At 37.8% G+C, this 15,323-nt stretch overlaps 2 protein-coding genes across 3 annotated transcripts in view; one reads left to right on the plus strand and one right to left on the minus strand.

The window, feature by feature from the left end:
* LOC23687449 (protein henna) overlaps positions 1 to 15,323 on the minus strand; it is a 90,610-nt gene that overhangs the window by 31,804 nt on the left and 43,483 nt on the right. The gene's annotated exons all lie outside the window — the stretch shown is intronic.
* Positions 660 to 15,323, plus strand: part of LOC5579875 — a 448,850-nt gene continuing 434,186 nt past the window's right edge. For both annotated transcript variants that reach the window (XM_021839841.1, XM_021839840.1), the window contains exon 1: positions 660 to 1,889. In XM_021839841.1, the coding sequence (XP_021695533.1) occupies positions 1,838 to 1,889 (52 nt within the window). In that variant the 5' untranslated portion in view covers positions 660 to 1,837. The remainder of the gene's footprint in view (positions 1,890 to 15,323) is intronic.

The following is a 15,323-nucleotide window of genomic DNA, read 5'->3' on the forward strand; positions in this document are numbered from 1 at the left end:
TAGTTGCAAAAGTTCAAAAATTGATTGTCTAAAGCAAATTAATGCACCACCGCCACAAAGGACAAAACTAGTGTGGGGCAAAAGTTGAAGACAAAAAGATTGGAATGAAACTTTTACCCCACCTTACTCTAAATAAACTATTTGTCAGTATTTTTATCTTATGTATTTGTAAATTGTTAGAGATTTTCAATTTGCTACAGACTCACGGAATATAAGCTGAAGATAGGCTTGAGTGCAACATTGCTCCCAAGTGGTCATCTGTAACAAGTTTTGAATCTGAACTGTAGCACAATAATGTGAGCTTTTCGCCCGTTAGGTACCGTTATTCGTCTCTCAACGCTCCCTCAAAGAAGCTTTGGTGGGTGGTGGTCTGAATGGGTGGTGGATGGTTTGAACAGACGAACCAAAACAAACGATGCTCTCTCGGTTTACTTTCTTCCGATTTCAGCTTCCAGCTGTGTTTTCATATGTGCTTCGCCGTTGGACCGGCGGCGGGTGGAAAAACCTTTCACGCTCTTTTCTCTCACGTTCTAGTGAGTGGGTGGTGAGCTTCGCGAATACTATTCTCATGTGTAAGCTCCCTCCGATCACGAGGATGGCAGGAAATGAATGAAACGCAGCGTCAGGAGTGTCGCGATTTTATAACGGAACGCAGCATCGAGATTGGGTTCAGTCGTCGTCTGTGGTCCGTGCTGGAAATGTCGCGTTCGCGATTCGATACTGGATGACTTGTAGTTGGTGTTATGGTCAAATCGTTTGGGTTTTGTTAATATTGAATGGAGAGTGTAAAGGTCAGCGATGACAGAAAATGCGTGAATCCGAGATAGTTGTCCATTTATATGAATATTTGATTGGGATGTAAAACAGGAGTTGGTCTCGTTCAAAGTGACAAGATTTTCCGAAGATGTCCTGAGAGAGCAGTATGCCAGGACAGAGAAGAGAAGATGGTCCTCCATCGCAGAAAGGATACTCCGCGTTGGGTTATAAATAATTAAACGTAAACATAAATAAAGCGCAGAAGAATTGTTCGTCCGACAGTCTCGTGCGGGACGTTATCCTGGAAGGATAATCGGCAGGACGTTCATATGGGCTTAGACGTGTCAGTGAAGAGAGCGTATGTGCAATCCCAAGTGGAGTTCGGAAAACGTGCGAAACCCATTCATTGGTATCATTGTGTTTTATCATGAAGGCAAAGAGTGATAGGGTGAACCCGAGTGGGATAATCGGATTGCAAAGTGTTGTAAATTAGCAAATGTTACGTTCTGTGTGCGCTTTCACGCTACAGTGGCACCGGAAATTTATACCCATTCGTGTATTTGAGCTTCGTGTGTGCCCTGGATGTGGAGCGCAAGTCGTCTGTCTGTAGAAGCGTGTAATTTTTGGCATTTTGGTCGGAAGATAAATTACCAGCAGCCATCCTGATGTGACTCGTATGAGCAGGGATATGAGTCTGACAAAGTTCACGTTGGTCGGTGCGAAGAGTGGTGCGTCCGTTGAGGAAAGTGTTTAATTAGAGAAAGAAGAGCAGGCTCATCCTCGGAAATATGAATGTTTGCGTTTAAAATTTCCATCCAACGGTGGTCATGGTCTACAAACCGTGAAAAGTTGGGAATGTGCAGTGTAATTTTTATACATTCTTCACTATGATATATCCCGGCGAAACTTTGCCCAACGGAGAGTGAATCGGCAGCGGCGGTGTGAGCATTGAAATAACATTCAAGCGGTTTTGCAGCAAAGTGTGTGGTCGGATTGTTCCTTGAGGGGTTTACTATCTAGCCAGACAGTAAACGAACGGCCACGGGATTCACTTCCATGGAACACATGTAATCCAGCAACCATGTCGAGGATAATTAAAATTTTGTTGACAACGCTACTCGTTTGGAGATTGGGTAAGTAGATGATAATGTATGTTGTGGAAATCGTTATGTTTCAGGATGATTAAGTTTTGAACATTTTATATGGTTCAGAACCGTAATTTCAGAACATTTTGAACAATTAACAATATCGTTTTTAAAAGAAGGTATTCAAATAGACTGAAGTACTATCAATGATTTACCACAATCGTTTAGACATAGTGGACAAGAATATTTTTTAAATAGGTGTTATGACTGAATATCAAATAATTTTACCAACAAAAATTGCTCAAAAGGAACGGGCCTGATGTAGTGGTTAGAACTCATACCTCTTTTGTCCACTGGTAAAACAAAATAAAATTTGTATTATTTCGAGAAATTCTGCTGTGTCAGTGCCCCTTGCATTATATTGATTTATTTCGTTTTTAATCAGACTATAATATGTGCAAGTTAAGGTCTTCCAATAACTCCTTGGAGTTTGGACATATGGTTCTATATGAGTTAAACAACATGTTTTTTTTATTCAATGCCCTCCACTGATCCCCATAAAAAAAAATCACACTGACCTCCCTGGTAATGGACACTAACAAAAAAAGAAAAACTAATAATTAAATATTAAACGCGGAGATAAGAAAAAACAACAATAGCAAAATGAAATCCCAGTGGAACTTTGTTCCTTTGAAGGGATTTACTGAATAAACAACTAAATTTAAATCAGATATGAGTTAACTAGTGATAGCTCTTGTGGCTTTAACGAATAAACTAAACTAAACATGCAGGGAAAACCCAGCAGAAGCCAGAAAAACCTACATAAACAAAAGGTTGACACGATCAAAGAATATATTCATTTACGTTCCTCAATATGTACTGTTTTAATTTGTTTTTAAATAGTATGATATTTGAAATTGACTTCAAGTCGGAAGGTAGTCCGTTACACTTCAATGATACGCACAAGGCCCATGTTCGTGCATGCATTGCTTCTCAATAATTCATTTTCTTGTCTAATGCGTTGTATGGTAACTCTGGTCGAAAAAACAATATTGTGGTGAAAACTACGATTGCACAAGATATTATGTACAAACATAATAGTTTGTGTATCCCGCAAACCAAGAATTGGTATAATTGTATGTTGTAGTCTAGTATAAAGTGAAACTGTCGAATATAATGATGGTAAATTAAAAATTACTTTTACACATCTGTTCTGCAGTGTTTTAACTTTTTTAAGTTCCGACTTTGCGGCATGACCCCAACCGATAATTAAATATTGAATTATAGAGTGGATACACGCATAATAAAATCGCAGAAGTGCTTCATAGGGTACAAAGGAGCGATCTCTTTTCATAATACCGCATAACGAGGAGACTTTATTTGAAACATGCTTTATATGTGCGTCCCAGGAAAGGGTCGAATCTAAGTACAACCCTAAATATTTGAAAGAAAACACTTGTTCAATTTGGAAATTTTCAACGTACGGATCAGAGTGTTTGCAGTATTTTTTTCCGAGACGAGTGGAAGATCATATATTTAGTCTTTGTGAGGTTCAAAGAGAGATAATTGCCGTTAAAATAATGCAAGAGGCTTACAAGGTCTGATTAAATATCTTCAACTATTGATGATATATTGGAGTGAGGATAGAATAATGCCGTATCGTCTGCAAAGAGCCATGGTGTTTCCCGTAGTTTCAGATTACCCAAGTCATTTACGAACATCAAAAATAATAGAGGGTCACTGTGGCACTCCTATATCAATAGAGCATAAACTACTACGGGTACCATTAAGCGCTACGTACTGCTTACGTTCTGACAGATAACTTTTTATTAGGTCATTTGCCACTTCTCTTATTCCATATCGATCAAGTTTTTTAAGTAAAATGCCATGATCGATAGTGTTGAAAGCCTTCTTCAAATCAATGAATAAGCCCCCACAATCTTTTTGCGGTCTATTTCGCAATACAGATCATCTATAAGCTCGATGATTGCAGTTGAATATTTTATTGACAGTTTTAACATGTTTCAAAACAACGAAAATATTTTTAGGAAGTTTATTAGCCAGATTGTGTCCGATGTTAGCAAAGTAGGTGTTAAAAATTTTAACAACATCTCTATCAGAGTGTACAGTTTCACCGTCTATTTTTAATTTGATTTGTTTTCTGACTTTTTAACGACCAACAATTTCATTCATTTTTTCCACACATTGGAGTGACTAGAACTCTTAAGAATATTTTCATAATATTCCCGTTCACAGCGAGTTTTTGCAGCTTTCACCTTTGAATAAATAAAATTAAAATAAAAAATAATAATAATCTTATTTGTTGCATAGAAAAGAAAGAATCCCTTTTCAGTGTAATGAAAAATTGAGGCGGAAACAGTTTTTTTCAGTTTTTCTTAGCGGTGTAATTTTTCATGAAAAATATCATCCATTCCGACTTATACTTCATTAAAACCAATTCCATATCTTTTTTTCAGATGTTTTAGAAAATTTGCAAAATCTTTGTTTTTCCGATGCTTTGATTGAAATATGGGTTTTCAAAGAAAATGCTTATATGGTCATTTTCCACAAAATTGGCCATAACTCAAAAACGAAAAAAAAAAAACTTTTCAAAAATTTCAGCGATAAAAGCTTATGAAATTACCTTCTCAAAAATATATTTTTGAAAGTTTTCCACTAATTGGAACATAGTTTTTCCGGCTTTTCTTTACGAATTTTCTCAACGGTGAAAAATTTTGTGGAAAACTTTTTCCAGTTATTTTTTTTTTATTCCTGAGAAAATTTGCTTTCATTTTCGTAAAAAAAACTTTGTTTCTATGATGCTTCGTTCTTGAATTAAGATTTTGCAAAGTAAGTAGTGTCAGGGGAAAACAAAAAAATTCCAACTGAGTTTTCCGGAAAAATAGGCGACCCTGAATTTTTCTCAATTTTTTTTATTCATATATTGATGAGCCCTGCCTGTGGAAAAAGTTTCATGAAAATCTGAGACCCTTTGGCCCACTTTGTACGGAAATAAAAAAAAATCCCCATTTCTTAAATGTATTTCAAGTATTGAGGTTTACTCTTCTCGAGATGGCTTGAGAATGTGTTGATTGATTTCTTTAACTTTCGTATTTATTAAGGACTCTTATGTATTTGTGAGATCGAAAAGACCGGGAAAACCACAGGTAAAATTATAGATTTGTAAAAAATCTAAATGTTGTAATACATGCTACAAATGATCACAATATTATTGAAATTGGTCTAGAGTGCCGTAGTTTGGTCAATAGTGCATTTACTCAGCAATTGCGGTTTAAGTTCTGATGCAGTACAAATAGTTAGAACAGCCGTGGGAAGCTAGTTGGATTATAACAATATATTATGACCATTATCAACAATATAAAATTGGCTCCGTAATGTATTATATCACTTGAGCCTATGAAAAATCAGTCAATTGTGAAAGCTTTTGACGACATGTAAGTTCAATTTGTCATTGAAATCATTTGAACATGCTTACCGGTATTAGAATGCCTAATTAATCTATTGAAAATTAGTGATTTTAATAGTTGTTACACTTCAAAAAGGGCGTAACTCAAAATTTCATCGATCTTCTTATTCAAAACTCTTTCCAGACGTTACAAATAACTAAAAACACCTACATTAAATCCAATTTTGTTGGTTTATTTCTTCAGATGATGACGGCCGTAACTTTAAAACGAGTCCTACGATTTTTTTTAAAGTTTTGCCCAGACATGCAGCTTAGCTATAGAAAACGACTGGTGAGCACAGATTTGATGGAGATTTTTTTCTGATAATAACGGTCAGGGGAGCACCGTGGACAAATAAATGATCTAATATATTATTGCTGGCAAGACGAGTTGCAAAAGTAATGGTGCAGACGTATCCGTAGTATTCTAATAGGTTTTTGTACATTATTATGCTGTAAGTTTATGGGTACATTCACTACACCTATTATAAGCATGGGGTAAGACACTCATTAATATTGGTATTAATATCCGTTAATACTGATTAATATATTATTTTTATGATATCATCGAGATAGCCACGATTTTCCTTAAGACATCTGACAGAAGTATCTTGAATTTAAGTCAATGTAGGGGGCTTATACACAAGTGACTAGGGATCGTGGATTGTATATCTTGCGGATCTGACATACCGCAAGAAACAAATTGTATCGGAATCGAGTTGTGGAATGGCCCGGAAATCGTAGAAAAATGTGGGGCATTGATGACAATTAAGCTTCACCGAATGTGATGCATCGTACAAGGTGCCAGTCTCTTTCTAGCCGGACAAAAATAGATTCTGATATTACTCCAACACATATTATGCTTCAGGAACATGTTTTCTTTTCTTTTATTTTAGCTAAAAGGTAATTCTGATCCATTCACCCATAATAATACAATAAACATAACTTGTTTTTACATATAAATAATCAATATGCCTTGGCAACTCCGGCAGCAGGCAAACAGCAAAACTCCATGCATACTTGATAATATTCTCAATATCAATATTAATATCATTAATAAATATTAATACTTTAATACTGGATCTAGTGTGATGATTATAAGAATCGGTTTTGAGGGAGAAGCGAGTGTTAGCCAGCCTTCCATAAGATTCTGAAACTCAGCGTAGTTAAACGAGGATGGACGGTAGATACCGATAACATTATAAAACTGACCATTAGGTTTTACTTCTAGATGAACGTAATGCAATCCTTCAATAGATTTAATATTTATCAATTTATAATCTAGAGAGTTCTTTATGAAAACCGCTAGCCCACCAGAGGAGCTTTCGCGGCAAGAAAATACAGCGTGATATCCAGGAAGATTATAAATATTACTGTTTTCTTTCTTAATCCAAGTCTCGCCAACAACAACAACATCAATGTTCATTCTAAATTCAGTTACAAAATAAAACAATTCATCAAACTTTTCAAAATCGTTTATCCCTCTAACATTCCACTGGACTATATTGTAGCAATTTTCAACTACTTTCTCACATTTTTGATTGAAATCAAACAAATTTTCATGGTGCTTGTCTTGAATCATTATAGTTGTTGAATCCATTTTTAAAGTTAGATAGAAAGTGCTTGAAATATACTACCGCATTGGCATTAACCATTGCGTACAAAGTGACACATAACGCGATCAAGATCCTCTCTATTCTTTACCAATTCTGGTTTGCTAACATTATCTTTTTTAACCAATATGGTGCCACCTCTACCTGCCCAAACGTACCGAACACCCATCATTTCTTGGGATTCTCTAAGCTTTTCCAGCAAATCCAAGGATAATGGAGACAACTCATCGCACGCCGTCTCGCTTGTAGCTTTTCCTTTAACCATCAATTTATCATCAATCATGGTAGAATACAATTTCCCATATTGCTTCTTTTTATTGAAGACCATCTCTTTTGATTTTTTGTTGTAGAACACAATCCTGATAGGGACCATGGTACCACTGCGTCCATTACTAAACAGTCGCTCAGCAGATTTGATATGTTCACTGTTCCCTTGCAGCCCAACGGAGACAAGTAGCTTTTCAACTAATCTGGGTACATTTTCTTCTATCGCTGCTGGAACACCTCACACTATCGCATTATTATCCAGAGCTACCTTATCAGCCTTGTCAGCATTACATTCAAGTGTGTAAACCATTTCCCGTAAATCAGATTGCGATTTCTTCATTTTTTCTATTTCGGCCACTAGTCTATCATTCTCACATTTGAGACGATTGAATTCAATGACAATATCATCAAACTTTGTGGACAAAAATTCCTGGGAATTTTCGATAGCATAAGTAATCTGTTTGACCTCAGTTGTAACTGTTGTCATTTCCTTAGCAACGGAGGCTGAGATTGTTGCTCTCATTTCTGAAGCTAAAGAAAACACAATGGAATAGGATCCTAAAATGTTTAATGAAATCTTGTTTTCATTCAATAATACAATTTTTCCCGCTCAAATAACGGATATATCATATTAAAACTTTAATTTAAACATTTGATCCATAAATGAATCTTGACACTTGAGATCATGTTTGACGTTCGCTTAGTCGACAAAAATACCACAGGGGTTTTAGTTTGAATGGAGAATGGAGAATGATGGAGGAATATTGGAACTATAGGAACCCCGAATGTCAGTTCATTTCCTCGAATATCCCTTTTCCCCCGAAGTATTTTTGGCACTCATAATTGGCATATCTTTAAACATTTCAAGGTTGAGAAAAAATCGATGATCTGATATTCACCCTCCTTCGTTTGATCAGCTGTTCTTTCAAGTTTCACCATCCCCGCCGGTTTTTGCAATATGTATATAGTCGAGAATGATCTAATACCACCTTCTTTTGATTGCTTATCGTTCTTTATAGTTCATCATCCAATCACTGAAGACTATTCTGTTACTTACCTTTGCGACCTGTATCATTTTTCGGGGGGAAACGGCTCATTAGGGGAAATGGGTCATTCGGGGAACTGGCGTTCGGGGAAACAACATTCGGGGAAACGATATTCGGGGAAAAGTAGCACATTCGAATCTACATGTTACTGAGAAAACGCATTCGAAAAACACTTATGAGCAGTTTATAGACCGTTTACCATTTTTTACAGTAATATAACAAATTCAATATTCAATAGACATGTTTTGATGAACTCAATTTTTAAATTAATAGTAGGCATCATACACTCAATTTTTTTAATAAACAGTAGGTATCATACAAAATTTACGTAACAGAATGGAGCAAGGCAGTGACTCAAGATCTAGATCGACTACCAGAATGATGTTTTTTTATTGAGAAAGTCAAGAGCAGCCATGTAATTGTGTAATGAATTTGGCCAAAATTCATACTGAAATTTCTAGCTTGCAACATCACGATTCTATTCGAGAATGGCATCGTCAGCTTGGTTTATCAAGGGATCAAGGCCTACCAGATGATGAAAATTTTCAAGATTCTCAAGATTTTTTTTACAGGGGAGACAATTGCTGTCATGGTAAATTGGGCTCTTATAAATTTGTTTTGAATCTCAATGGAATCCAAATGATTCTCTACAATGTAGTTTTGGTTCCAAAGGGGTTTCTTTGAATTCTCAAGGATTTACATCGAATCTAAATGGTTTTTCAAAGCTGAGATAAGTAACTAAAGAATTTCCAAGAGAATTTTAGATTTGTTTTTAATATTGCTCAAATGTTGCGTCACATTGACGAAACCCTCGGTGAAGCTTTAGTGTCATTGCGATTACCCTATAACGAGTAACGAAGCAAAACAAAAGTAGTTCCAAGACACCGTTTGGTTCTAATAGACCATGGTGTTGACCTTAGATGTTTTTGCAAACTCTAAAAAGTATCTCAAAATCCTTTGTTTTTGCTAGATTTGTTTTGGGCTTAAATCCTCTGAAAATAAAGAATATTTCTAAGAAGGATTTGAAGTCAAGTCTTTTATGTATTTTAGTATTTTAGGGAATTTACGTATTCTCGGCAGTCTAAGGCGATTTCGCTCTTCTTTTGTAATTTTCTCGGACATCACCACACAAATTACGTGTCTATCTGTTTAATTTATGCTCTGCTCAATCCTCTATCGGTTCACATCGAGAGACTTGTTAAAAACTTTTCGGGAAAGTTTTATCAACGCTTCGAGCATCTCATGTCAGTGTGATAGGCGGCAGTCTTTCCCATAAGAACTGCTGGTAATTCTTTTTGCTTACATCAAATCAGCCGCATTTTGAGGCGTATTTATTTTAATTAATTATTCCTCTAGCGAAAGAAATTGTTTGTTCAGTCTCGGAAGTCTCGTCAGGGGGAAGCTGACAGAACAAGGAATAATCTGAATGGTTTCATTGGTTTGTTTTTATAGAAAAATTACTGTGAATTTGGCATTTCAATTATGTTTGCTTATAACAGTCGATAAATTTATCTACCTCAGAATGCAGGAAAACGTATTTTAAGCACTTGAAAGAACAACATATTTCCATAATTTGCCGTAATATTAGAACTTATCCGATCAGTTGATTACAATTAAATTGTAGCACAATTATATCTAAATTTGTTACAAACAACAAATTATGTTACATTTTTGTTAGAAGCACTTTGAGTTAATAGAGTAAATTGTGACATAATTAAAACAAAATCTGTGATAAAAACAAAAGGTGTTTTCAATTTGTTATAAAACATGAGAGCAGTTCTTATAACAAATTTTGTTATGAAAAATAACAAAATGGATTATATTTTTTATATTTGAAACATAATGAGTAACATTTTAGTTTAAGTTATAACATATTTTGTTTCAATTTTGTTTAGTGTAGAGCAAATTGTGTTATATTTTTTTTTATTTTAACTACTAACCAGCCAAAATTATTACATATTTTGTCAGAAAAAAAACGCGCTAACTGAGTAGCAAAATCGGTTGCAACATAGTTTTAATCCACTGGTCGGGTATGTATTTGATGAAACATCCATAACAAAATTCCATCGGAAAGATCAGAATCGTTGGAGTTATCCAATAGCCTTTATAAGACTAAATTATAATCTAGTCTGGTGTGCCTGAACACCGTCCAAATGGTAGTTGATATACACGTATCTGTATAAAAGCATTATAGGCAAAATTGAAAGGTGCAAAATTCTCCAATGTAATTTAATTCTCAAAAAACTAACACAGACGGTCATCATATATGTAACACCATATTCGTGCTATGTACAACAAGCTTCTTAGATGGTGCTTACACTCTGTATACAACGTCTCTGTTCTTGGATTTTCGACTTTATTGTACACCCTTAACTGACTCCATAAAAACATTTCACATAGTTTTTCCTACCCCAAATAATGAGATTCTTGGGAAATAATTCCGCCTCATGTTCCACAGAATCACTGGGTCCAACTCCGACCCGGTAAAGCATGATGGAACTAAATGCCATAGTAACGAAATCCTATTTCTTCCTACACCGTCCTATGAGTTGCTTACGAAATAGAACAAATCTGAACAAAAGTGTGCTTCGTCAGTGTTCGACCGACTCCAGCCGGGAAGGTTAAATAATGGGAAAATCTGCAAATGCTCTGCTGCTTCAATATTGTTCAGGAATGTTCAAGCGGCATCAGGTACACTATGTAAAAGCACCGGAATTTCCATAAAAATATTTCATCCTCTTCTGCACTCACTCACACACATATTCAGCAGAGTGAACGGAGAAACTCGGCAGCAGTTCATTTCCTGTCATCATTTTTCAATCTGTTCAATGGAAGTTGGTTCGAGAACCTGAGCGTTGGCGCACACGTTTCGTAAGATTTAACTCATATTTATTTGCGTGTGCTGCATAACGGGTAGTCAGATAGGGGGAAATCCAACTTGACAAAATGATTCTTCAAATATGTGCAAGAGTCGAATTCCAGGATCAGCGGATTGGTATTACCGTTTTGTCCTGAGTTATTAACATGAAACGTTCAAAGAACAGTTGCATTCATAGACATAGAAGCTATCAGCTAACCTTTCTGCGATTTTATATCGATGGTGTAATCATCGATGTTTTTGCTTCGATCTAACGTTTTTTTTAAATTGATGTTAGCGGCATCAAAAGCGGGTCGATTTTCTTCTTTAGAACTGGTTTTTGAGTTTTTCGACTGATAATCCATAAATTATGTCATGCTTTCGACTGGTCATGTATAAATTATGTCACGCTCCAAGGGGGAGGAACCAACCGTGACAAGTCTTACCAAATTTTCATACTCATACAATAGCGTGACAATGGGACATAAATTGTGTAGCATCCCTAATTTGGAATTAGCCTTCAATATTATGATTTTTTTTTACAATAATCTGGTTTTTAATTTCAATTTATTCAATTTGTATTATTAATCAATTGATTTTGCTCTCAATTTCAGGAATCGAATTTCAAAAACATCGCGTTCGATTTAACCGGTGAACCGATTCCAAAGGTCAAATTTGGATCGATTCAATAACATACTCACTAAAAATAATTTAAAAAATGCGTAAATACGTTCCATCAATCTTTCATCAATTATGAACTCTTCGTACCCGATTTCACGCAAATTTACGAGACATACGTACAATGATGTGTCTTGTTTTGTTCATTAGGGTGCCGACGTTCGTGGAAACAATCTGTCACTGCGTGACACGACGAGATCTTCCCGGAAGCTGTTATTTTCCCTCTCCATGCGGATGCTTCGCATGTTTATTGCAATTAGGGATTACTCTTAATTATTATTCGTTTTGCAAAACTCATTTCTATTGAAGAGAGAGGAAATCAATTTTGGTTACCTGATAAAACTAAGCCAATTTAAATTTAATATAAAAATATTTTGATAATAAATCTTCGAGGTTCTGTTTCGGCTAGGCAGTCTGGATTTCTCACAACGTTTCGGCCACGTTTTCATTTCATTTATTTAGTTAACACCTAGACAGATACCACTGAATCAACAATTTCACGCCACAATACTCGGTTCGTGGCCGCATCTCTCCATCCTAGGTTCTGTCCCACGCTCGCCAAATCGATACGCACTTGATCCGCCTACCAAGCTCGCTGTGCTCCACGCCTTCTTGTACCAACCGGATCCGACGCGAACACCATCTTTGCAGGGTTGCTGTTCGGCATTCTTGCAACATGCCCTGCCCATCGTATCCTTCCAGCTTTGGCTACCTTCCGGGTACTGGGTTCGCCGTAGAGTTGGGCGAACTCGTGGTTCATCCTTCGCCACCACACACCTTTTTCCTGCACACCGCCAAAGATCGTCCTAAGCACCCGACGTTCGAAGTCTCCAAATGCTTGCAGGTCCTCCTCGACCATCGTCTACATTTCATGCCTCTAGAGGTCTACCGGCCTTATGAGCGTTTTGTACATGGTACATTTGGTGCGGGCGTGATCCAAGGTAGACGAACTCGTCGACCACCTCGAACGTATCCCCGTCTATCATAACACTGCTACCTAGGCGAGCCCTGTCGGCCCCACCAGCTAATATGTACTTTGTCTTGGTCGCATTCACCACCAGTCCAACTTTTGCTGCCTGGCGTTTCAGGCGGGTGTACAGGTCTGCCACCTTTTCAAATGTCCAAATCATCCGCGAAGCAAACAAATTGACTAGATCTCGAAAAAATCGTATCCCGGCTGTTAAGCCCGGCTCTCCGCATAACATCTTCTAGCTCAATATTGAAAAACTGGCACAAAAGTCCATCAACTTGTCGTAGTCCCCAGCGGGATCCAAACGGACTGGAGTGTTCGCTTGAAACCTTCACTTAATTTTGCACACCTTCCATCGTCGCTCTTAACAGTCTCGTGAGCCTCCCGGGAAAGCTGTCCTCGTCCATGATTTTCCATAGCTCTGCGCGGTTGATACTGTCATATGCCGCCTTGAAATTTATAAAAAGGTGATGCGTTGGGACCTGGTATTCACAACATTTTTGGAAGATTTGTCCGTTATCGATTGGCCGTCAACGAAGCCGGCTTGATAACTTCTCACGAACTCGTTTACTACAGGTGACAGACGACGGAAGTTGATCTGGGATAATACTTTGTAGGCCGCATTTAGAATGGTGATCGCTCAAAACTTCTCACAATCTAACTTGTCGCCTTTCTTGTAGATGGGGGGCATATTACACCTTCCTTCCACTCCTCCGGTAGCTGTTCTGTTTCCCAGATTGTGCCTATCAGCCGGTGCAGTCAAATGGCCAGCCTCAAGGCATTTGCTCCGTTATCCCGTCCTTCATTGCGTGTACTCTCAGCGCCATTCAGGTGTTCGTCGAAGTGCTTCTTCTACCCGTCGATCCCCTCACGCTCGTCCGTCAAGATGCTCCCATCCTTATCCCTGCACATCTCGGCTCGCGGCACGAAGCCGTTGCGGGATGCGTTGAGCTTCTGATAGAACTTACGTGTTCGCACTGCTGTTCCATCTCCTCGCACTCCGTCTCCTCCAGGCGGCGTTTTTTCTCCCGAAAGAGGCAGGTCTACTGTTGCTGTTTCCACCTTCTGCGGGTCTCTTCCCTTGCTGCAGCATGACCGCCCGCGCTGCATTCTTCTCCTCCAAAACTTCCTGGCACTCCTCGTCGAACCAATCGATCCGTCGACACCGTCTCACGTACCCAACGTTGCTCTCAGCTGCATCGTTGATAGCTGCTCTCACTGTTCTTCAGCAGTCCTCAAGAGGGGCTTCATCCAGCACATCCTTTTCTGGTAATGCAACCTCGAGGTGCTGTGTGTATGCCGCTGCGACATCCGGTTGCTTGAGCCGCTCTAGGTCGTACCGGGGCGGCCGTCGGTACCGTACGTTGTTAACGACGGAGAGTTTTGAGCGCAGTTTCACCATCACCAGATAGTGGTAAGAGTCGATTTTGGCGCCACGGTAGGGTTCTGACGTCGATAATGAAGAAGTGTCGTCCATAAATCAGAACGTGGTCCATTTGTGATTCTGTCTGCTGTGGTGAACTCCAGGTGTATCAGTATGGAAGGCTGTGCTGGAAGTAGGTGCTACGAAGGGCCATATTCTTGGAGGCGGCGAAATCAATTAGTCTTAGGCCGTTTCGGTCATGTTTATGGTCTTCTTCATGGGTTCCAGTCCAAGCAGTCAAATTTGGTGTAAAGTTTACTAATAAAATTGTTATTGGATTATGTTTCTCTAATGGATATTTTTTTAAAGATATATTGAACTGGAATGGTCGTTCGTAAAATAGTCAAGAAGACGAGTTGTTTAATTTTCTAACAGTTAATAGCATACATACAATAGTGCAGCCATTCCATGAAAAAGCGATCTATTTGGTCACCGAATTCCGTGAAAATTTGCTATTTTGTTCCTTATCCGAAATAAGGATACACGTGTTTTCGGATTTTTTTTTTTAATAGAATGACCATTAGAGTGATGCAAATTTTGAAATGTTTGCTCCCCTATGCTAGAACGATTTTAATTATGGTAAATAGCATCCTCTCAAAGTTTGAAGTGATTCGGAAGAAGTTTGACTGTGCACACGCCATTTGAAGTTTATATGGAGATTACTATGGAAAACGCCAATATTTTGTGTTCAGCCCTCTATCTTTTCGTCATAATATTAAAGAGAAAAGTGAACAAATTCTTCTAATGTGAAATCGTCCCAGCCACAACTTTGCCGAAGACCACTTTTTGGTTGGACCTCAGGATAAATTGTTATTCATCATCATAAAGTTGGTTTGCATGTAGCATGCTTCACCAACTGTTCAGCAGGCAACAGTGGTGCTCCTGGTTAGAAGAATAGGTCAAAGTAATCCAGGCTACTATGTTCTACAGCAACAAAGCAGTGTTGCCCTGAAAGTAATTGAATGATCATCTCAACATGATATAGACTTTGTTATCAATAATAACAAATTATCCTTACGTCCCATCGAAATGTGGTCTTCGGCAAAGTTGTAGCTGGCAAGTTTTCACATGAGATGAGTGTATTCACTTTTCCATACATTATTATGCTAAGCAGTTAGCGGACTGAACACAAAGGGTTTGCTTTTTCCATAGTAATTTCCAT

This window comes from Aedes aegypti, chromosome 2 (assembly GCF_002204515.2).
Source record: "Aedes aegypti strain LVP_AGWG chromosome 2, AaegL5.0 Primary Assembly, whole genome shotgun sequence".
Classification (NCBI taxonomy): Eukaryota; Metazoa; Arthropoda; class Insecta; order Diptera; family Culicidae; genus Aedes; species Aedes aegypti.